This window comes from Halyomorpha halys, unplaced genomic scaffold (genome assembly GCF_000696795.3).
Source record: "Halyomorpha halys isolate HHAL.00 unplaced genomic scaffold, Hhal_1.1 Scaffold273.1, whole genome shotgun sequence".
In the NCBI taxonomy this organism is placed as follows: domain Eukaryota; kingdom Metazoa; phylum Arthropoda; class Insecta; order Hemiptera; family Pentatomidae; genus Halyomorpha; species Halyomorpha halys.
In genome coordinates, this window is record NW_027106425.1 from 45,244 (window position 1) to 54,385 (window position 9,142).

The 9,142-nt window shown below is 28.0% G+C and overlaps 1 protein-coding gene across 1 annotated transcript in view; it reads left to right on the top strand.

Moving 5' to 3' along the window:
• LOC106680648 (lamin Dm0) overlaps positions 1-9,142 on the top strand; it is a 41,176-nt gene that overhangs the window by 6,049 nt on the left and 25,985 nt on the right. The window contains exons 3-4 of the mRNA XM_014420514.2: positions 1,159-1,296; positions 4,386-4,568. Of these exons, the coding sequence (XP_014276000.1) occupies positions 1,159-1,296; positions 4,386-4,568 (321 nt within the window). The remainder of the gene's footprint in view (positions 1-1,158; positions 1,297-4,385; positions 4,569-9,142) is intronic.

The window sequence follows — 9,142 nt, forward strand, 5'->3', positions numbered from 1 at the left end:
TATATACACACATTCAAATTTCTTTACAACAATCACGTGTCTTTTTTTAAAGTTTAGATCCTATCCTATCTAGCAATAGGAATTTTTTAAGCTTGTATCTTATTCAAATAAGTACAATTTTGTCAAATATCACACCTATCATCAAATATAGGGCCGTAGCTCTCTGGGGTTTAGCGGGCGGGGAAGGATAGCCTTTTTTTTTAGTGTTACGATCTCCTCTTGTGAGATTGTGACATGTTATTCATCAACCAACCTACTCGCTGAAATTGTCCGTTTAAAAAGACAGATAAGTAAGGCTACCATGGAGGGCGGGAGTGGAGGGTTTGATGTGCCGTTTTTCGATTTCAGGGGCTTTTTAAATATTGCTCTATGTTAAAGTCTCTCCTTCCCGTTTTAAGCTAATATTTCAAAAGTGATATAGGGCCGGGGGTTTAGCGGGGCGGGTCCGGCGGGGAAGGATACCCTTTTTTTTAGTGTTATGATCTACGACAACAGTTAACATACATTTCTTCTTTTTCTCGATGATATTCTCTTGGTAGGACTAAAATAAGTCTAACTTGTTTTACGAAATATCTACGATTTGAGTCTTTATGAGTTTAAATTTTTCAGCTAATTTTTTTACATTAAAATATTTTTTTTTATATAGAAACTTAGAATCTCAATATTTATTAACCTAAGAAAGTTATGCTGTGCTGTTTTTAACATGAAAAAAAAAACGACTTGGTTATATAGAGTTTAACTTGAACATGGTGATTTAAGGAGGGAATTTCTATGAAAACCTTCACAGGCTAAGAAACAAAAATGTAAACATATCGTTGAAAAATAATTATTTAATTCAAAAGACCACTTAATTTTTCTCTTCCAAATAAATCTCTTAATAGACTGGAAGTACTACCTAGAAGAATATAAAGGAATAATTTCATTGATGTGATACTGCTACCGTGGCTTCAGGTTTTATTAATGGAAACTTTGTGTTTTTATCAAAAGATTAAACTATTATATATAGTTTTATTAATTTTGAAGATTCGGCAAATATTCGTTAAATGGGATAAATTTATCTCTTGGTGATAAAATATGGCTGCTACATCCATTAGATGGGTATTCGTTGTGTGCATGCATATTTATGAATAATTTTAAATATTCCCCAATTTATTTTAGGCATTGGAAAATGAAAGGAATAAACTCGCAATCCAGTTATCAGATACAAGAAAACATTTGGAGGAAGAAACTCTCCAGAGAGTAGATCTAGAAAATGCTGTGCAAACCTTACGTGAAGATTTCTCATTCAAAGAGCAGGTAGGTTGTATACCTTCCATGTATTATGATATAGTAATACTTCATATCACTCTTTTAAATCTGTTAGGTTTATCTGTTTTTTTAATGATCTTCACTGCTTCTTCAGTTCATTTTTATCTAATCATATACTTCATGACATTCTTGGTTAAATATTCCTTTTATCTTTTATGTTTGTTCAAGAGATGTTATGTACTACTTGTTTTTTCGAGTGTCATTTTAGTGGTTTTGGCTGGGATGTAACAAAAAATGACTTACCTACTGGCAGATTCACATTAATGCAACTCTTTTTTTTTCAAGTTTAAATTTAGAATTGTTAAGTTTAAGTTTTTTAAATTCTACATGAAATTCTTACAAAATTAAGTCCAGACGTGACCTAAATGCTTTATATATAAGGATTAAAGCACACCAAAACATTAAAATTTTATGTTTGGATTCCGAAATGTAATGAGATAATTTATAAAATAACTTTTAACAGTATATTGACACTGATTATATTATTCAATTAACCAAGTTCAACAAGTTACTTGAAACAAATATGTAAATAGTAAATAAAACTCCATATTTCAAAATAATACTTAATTTATATTCACATCAATTGCAAATCATTTATAAATATATTTCAATTACCAGTTTTAGAATTTCAAATAAATTTCAGAAACTTGTAATATATCGACAAAAAATTAAATAGTAAAAATTAGGAACCAAAAACAACGAAAATTGCTGCTACTAAAAGCAATTTGACCCGTAGTGATTCTCCTATTTACAAAGAAATCTCTAAAAATCAAGTTAAAGATTTTAAGATTCTTTAATGCTACATGAAAATTCTAATGAAAATGAGTTCTAATAAGACCCAGATGTAGTATATGCAGAGTCAGAAAGCGGGTTAAAAGAAATGAAAATTTAAGATAAAAAATTTCTTCAGCTGATTTTAAAAAATTCTTATGACTTTAGTAACTTTTATGATCCTCTGGTCCTTAGACCTGGGAACTAAATTGTCTCAAAACATGCTTTATTAATTTAATAATTTTTATGATCCTCTGATCCAAGGTCAATACAAATATTGTGGCTGTGTATGGTGGTGAAAAAGTACTTTGAATGTTGGACAATTCAATGGTGGGAGGGGGGTGGGCGAGATGGAGTTTTATCTATGAATAAAATTCTGCTCTGGCCATTAGGCCAGTAACTTATCCATTTGCTCATATCTTGAAATCTGGCCAAATTATACAGCTGTGTTTGTGAAACATTATAGAAATTATGAGGAATACTATTGCATTGATAATTCAAATTATAAAAATTCTAGTAGAATTGAACTATTCTACTCAGAGGTAGGATAATTTTTTCATTGTCTGAATCCTCAATCTTGAGTGCTGCAGGGTTCATGTATGATTTGCTACCACTAGTTACGCAAAGGGTAGCTTAACAGTTTTTTTTTCTACTCTTAAAATCCGCATTCCAATTATCATTCTAGCTTTTTTAAGAGAACTATTGTTCCTAAACACTTTCTTATGGATTGAAATGGAAGTTGATAAATTTGCTTGAAATTCATTCTTCATAATTGTTCAGGTGCAACTAAAAATTTCGACGATATTTTATATATTAACAAACTTATGAAAATGATTGACTTTTTGAAGATGGTCATTGTGTGAAGATTTTCATCTTAGAAGGTAATGATTGTTATCTGGTCATTCTTATTTCAAATTTTATCAACTTTGAAAGAGGAATAAGGAAAGTTTTTCTGTAAGGTGATTAGTTTTGGAGTTATTTAGTAGTTACAACTGAAAAAGGTGCAAAAGTTTTGTGGTTTTTGAACTATTGGAATTGCACAAATTTTTCGTAGCTGCATATTAGGTTTCTTACAATTGATGCAGGTCATATCAATATTAACAAATCAGAGTTACATAACCTTTTGTACGCAAGACCCTTTTTTCTCGTTTAATTTGATCATTGTACCCTCCAGATTCATATTGATAATGTTTGGTTGTACTAAAATTTCATGTTTTTTCAGTCACCTAATGTTTTTATACAATCGTTACAATTACTTTTCAGAAAATCCCCCTCCCCCTCATAATTTTTTTAATTTTATTTTGTTTATTATTAGCTTATGTTAAGTGATATAAGCTCTCTCTTTCCAGCACCTTATTCAACTAATTTAATAAAACTGAAGAATATATTGTTTTAATATACATATTTACTACAATGTGCTATTATACAATTGTTTATTTGTCATGCAAAATCATATTTCAACCTCATACTTTTATTTTGTTGTTGTTTTAAGGATGTCATTTATTCAAGCATATGTTCATCATCTGGATGTTATTAGATTGGTTATACACTATATTTATTTTAGCTTTTTTTTCTTTTACTCATCTATACAACTAAATTATTTTTTTACTCATCTATTCGACTGTCTTGCCCATTGTATTTCATTTTTCTTTCATACATTTCATTATGTTGATTTAAATTGTTTTTCATTATTTTTGTCCATTACTCATCATTTACATTTTCTTCCGCACCTTTCATTATGTTTAATTCTCTATTTCTGTTTTTTTTTTTTTTTAATTTTTCATATTTTATTTTGTATAATTCTTATTTCTATATTATATTTCATCTTCTATTGTTATCTATCTTCTACTGTCTACTTTTATTGTTATTAATAAACTATTTTCTACTTTATTCATTGTTATATATATATTCCCAAATGTGTTCGTTTATTATTTTCCTTTATTTTTATGTTTTTCTAAGTGATTTTTGTTCTCTTTTGGTTTGTTTTTTTTTATCCCTGATGGAGGCCAGAAATTCAGGTCGAAACATCAGCACAAATAAATAAGTTTTTACTTATTTTTAGTTTTTACAGCACCCCTGACCATCTTTTCCTCATAGAATGGTTATAATTGAAATTATCAGTACTATATTGTTCCTCTTAAATGTTTATTGACCAATTAGTACTCATGTTATTATTTGTATTATTTAATTTTACTTACTATTGTGGGAGAAAATGTGTTAATTTTATGGGGGTTTTATTTTTTATACTATTGTGTTATTATTTTGTACTTTAATTAATATTTATTTATTTGTTTTTTTAAATGCAGTTACATGAGCAGCAATTATTGGAAACTCGTACTAAAAAACAAGTGGAAATAAGTGAACTTGATGGTAGATTGAGCCAAGAGTATGAAGAAAGATTATATCAGAGTCTTCAAGAAATACGCGATCAGTATGAGTGTGATTTAGAGAATAACAAAGAAGAAATTAAAAAATTGTATGAGGAGAAAGTAAGTCAGTTTTTTAGATTATATTATTTTTTAAACAGCATCTCCTCGAGTTATAAAATAAATATATTATATAATGTGATTTTATTAGGTTCATTTCATGACCTTTTTTTGTTGTAGTTTATTTTACTCTTAAGTTTGTATTACTTTCACTTAAAGCTTATTGAATTTCTTTTTTTTATTTATTTATGGCCTAATGGTTGATATAACCATTACATTATATATAATTTTTTTTTAACAGTTGATTATGGGGGGGAGGTTATAGTCTGGTATAAAAGACACCCCTAACTTTATACAATGTTATAATTAAAAGGGGAAAAAAAGATAAAATAACTAGATAAAAATAATGCTTCTTAATAGAAGAGAAAAGAAAAATTAATAACGATATTTGTAGACTTATTAAAACAATTACCCTCTAATGGTAAAAAGAAACAAGTTAATCTGGAAAAAAGATGAGAGAAGAAAAAAAAAAATAATAAGTAAAATAGAGGTAGTGTGAATAATGAATTAATAAATATAGAATTTATAACAGAATATCCTGCAGGCAGCCTGGGCTTCAGTCTTCGGGTTGAGGTTAGGTTTCCCAGGTTGTAGGTCATTGCTCCTTTAACTGTCAGAAACTGGGAGTGGTACTTCATGAACTGTTTTTTTATGTAATCCTCTATTGACTCCATTTGTAATTCCCGATGCAATTGGTTATTTCTTATGAACAAAGGAGCATTAACTGCGATTCTTAGGACTTTATTTTGAAAAGATTGTAATTTTTTCCTTTTCTTGGCCTGAGAATTGTTTTAAATGTAAGAACAGTTGTTTCTTGTTTTAGTTTGTAATTTCTGTTTAGGATAGGATATAGCATTGCTGACCTTGCGTAGGTTTGAGTTAGTTTGATGTTGATATGGTGATTCCAGGTAAGGCGGTGATGTAGGTTAATTCCCAGGTATCTTATTGTTTCGCTGGAAGGATTCCATTTCACATTTTTACCTTTGAGGATTAGTTCAGGTGGGTATGGTAGGCGTCAAAGAGTTAATACTTTTAAATTACATTTTTCAATGTTCAAGCTAATCCTCCATTTAGTGAAACATTGTTCTAGATCATTAAGGTGACTTTGCAAAGTGTTTCTAGCAATTATTATTTCATCATATTGAGATAAAACATCTGTATCGTCAGTGAACATAGTTATTGAGGTATGTGTGGACTGGATGATGTGAAGGTAGAAGTTGAACAAAATGGGAGAAAGGACTGAACCTTGTGGAGTACCGGCATGGATTTGTTAAGGGTAGAATTTTTGTTATTTATTCTGACAGAAAATGTTCTACCGTTAAGGAATAAGCTCAGAATATTGTATAGGTATTTTGGAGTGGCTGCTTTCTTTAGTTTATATAGGAGACCTTATTGAATGCTTGTTGGAAATTCATTGTAATACATTGTAAGTAAAAAAAGTCTACAATATGATTTTAACCCTAAAATACCAATGCATCCTTCTAGGGACATCTTTTTTTCAATTATTGTTATGTAGAATACCTTTATATTTTTTATGACTTTGAGAATTGTTTAGAAATAAAACAAAAAATATGAACTCTTTAATTAGCTAACTTAAACTTTATGAATGGGTTTTTAATTCAATGTACTAGTTTCAGATTTAATCACTTGAAATGTACAATTGTATCTGAAAGGCAAGCTTCTACACCTTCTGTTGAGTATATTGAAATAGTACAATTTGAATGTCTATATGTACATTAGAGCAAAATCAAAGTATAAGGTTATTAATCAACACAGAATTCAATGATAAACAATCTTATTCTACTAATTTTTTTTTAAATTTAGAGCAGCTGTTTCCAAGGTACATGCTTTCCGAAGTCAAATCTTGGCAAAGTTAGTAAAATGTGGTGTTACGGCTGTCATTTGGACCATAGTTTTGGTATGAATTTACAATGTTAAGTAATTTGATAAAACTCATTTGAAACAGAATTTAATGTTATTTAAAATATGAACTAGACATTTTTCATTAGGAAGCACCATTTTGTAGTTAAAAATTATAAATTAAAAACAATTTTCACTGAACCCAGAAAATCTCTAAATAATTAATAAATCTTAAAGATAAATAAAATATTATAACTAAAATTATACATCATTTTGACTTTAGTAAGCCTATCAAATTTGAAAACTGTGTCAAATATAATTAGCGAAACATTATACAATTTTTTAAGAAATAAAATTCTAGCTTTATATAAGGTATGTCCTTATATAAGTTAAACTTATGATAAAAAATTACTCGAAAATCCCATGTTTCCATGGTTATATTTGATGGCTTACTAAACAATGTGCAATCAATTGGAATGCTGGTAAATTAACAGCTTATTATAATCTGTAAACACAAATATAGTAAATAACAAAAGTCCACTATTCTCACTTTGAATTTCTTAAGTAAAAAAATCGGACATTTCATATGAAATAATCCAATATTTTGGGAAAACAATATCTTTGGAATTAATAGGTATAAAGATGTCTGTTGGCAATTAAATCAAAGCTGCTTGCTTGAATATATTATAAAGTAGTTTATAACGTTTATCTTCATAGGAGTAGCAGTTGCCTTGATATTTGCCAAAATAAATTCACAAAATGTTGTTTTCTATAGATTTATGGAAAAAACATTTGTTTTATAAAAAAGTATATCTCAAAAACTGTTAGACATATTGGTGTCTATCAGCACCCAAATTGAATATGTTATCAAGTAGTTTATAGCATTTATCTTCATAGAAGTGGCTAGTGCCGTAATATTCGCCAAAATAAATTCAATTTTTTTATTTCTTGTTGTTCATAAAAACGTTAGTTTTAAGAAAAACTATATCTCAGGAACTATTAGACATAAAGATGTCTATTAGCACCGAAATTAAAGCTAGTTGAATGTATTGTAATGTAGTTTAATGATGTTTATCTTTGCCCTGAAAAAGGCTTGACATTTAGGCTGAAACGTCACTACAAATAAAATAAGTTTTAATGATTGGAGAAGTTTGTCGGAGGGTGCGGTCAGCAAAAAACAACATAAATAAACAAAACCAGTTTAGTTGCAGGCCTATCATCTACGCCATAACCCCTGATGACCTGAAACTCAGGTCGAAACGTTGGCATAAAATAATTAAATATTGTTTCGTTTATTTATGTTGTTCTTTGCTGACTGCACTCCCCGACAAACTTCTCCAATCATTAATCTACGGTCAACTATCTACACCTCAAAATAAGTTTTACTTTTTATTATTTATCTACGGACCCACTCTCGAACATCTTTTTATCACATTGAATCTATGGTCAACAATAAAAACGTCTATCCATTTATTATTAGTTTTAAATTGTTATGTTTTTGACATTTAACTAAACCAGTTATACTGATTTATATATATTTTGTGTTTGCTGATTTGTCTCTAGTATATTTATTTAGAGACCTCCATCCTGTAATTTCCCTGTGTATTCATTGACGATGATAGGTAAAATATTCATTTTTTGTATATACAACACATATTTTTTTATAATTACTAATTTATGTATTTTAATTAAATATTATTAATATACACAACTTTGATCCATTTAACTCTCAACTTTTATTCTTTAATAATTCTCCGTTTTGGCCCTCAGGCCATTCTCAAGGAGACAACCTATAAAATTTTTTTTGTTTTTATAACAATTACATTTTTTCCTTAATTACATACTGATTTCTTTGGCCATATCTTCAATATTGATATCATTGGTTTTAATATCAATTTGCAGGCTAATTGCCCAAGTCTCATCTTTAAAATAAATTAAATATTAAAATAACATCGTAACAACTTCATAAAATTTTTGTTTTTAAATTGATTACTTTCTTTATTATATCTTCAGTTTAAAAATCTTTTTATAAAAAAAAAAAAAACTTCTCCTTTTCCACTTATATTTATCACTTAAAACAGAACCTATTTTCAACAGGTTTGTACTCTGTTATTATGTTTATAAAAAATAACTTTTATCATAAATTTACATTTAATATAATTTAATTAACATTAAATTTTAATTACTTTGCCTATTAACTTAGCATCTTTTTTAAATAATAAAATCCATAATTATTACATAGTGTATTCTTTTATCATACATTTACCCCCTCTATTTTATTTCTTCACATATTTAGTTATCTATTATTGTATTTCATGCTTTTATAAGTGTATATATATTATATATACACCGATACAATTTAAGGATTTGAACAATTTATCTACTTACCAACTTTTTTATAATATTACATATTTATTTTGCTCAAAATGTCAGAATAATGGTGGTTTAGTCCCTTAGAATCTGATTTGAAATTTGCCGTATAGTTTATATTTTCTAAGATGTAAATCCATTCTAATATTTTTCTTCTAAAAATATTATTCTCTTTATGAATGACCTTGACGTTTTCAAAATCAAAATCATGCTTATTTTGAACATGTTGAACCAATGCTGTTTTTTTTTTTTTTTTGTTCCTTTTTCATGTTTTTTATATCATTCCCATGTTTTTTATATCATTCCCATGTTGATACATCCTGTCTTTTATATATTGTTTAGTTTCA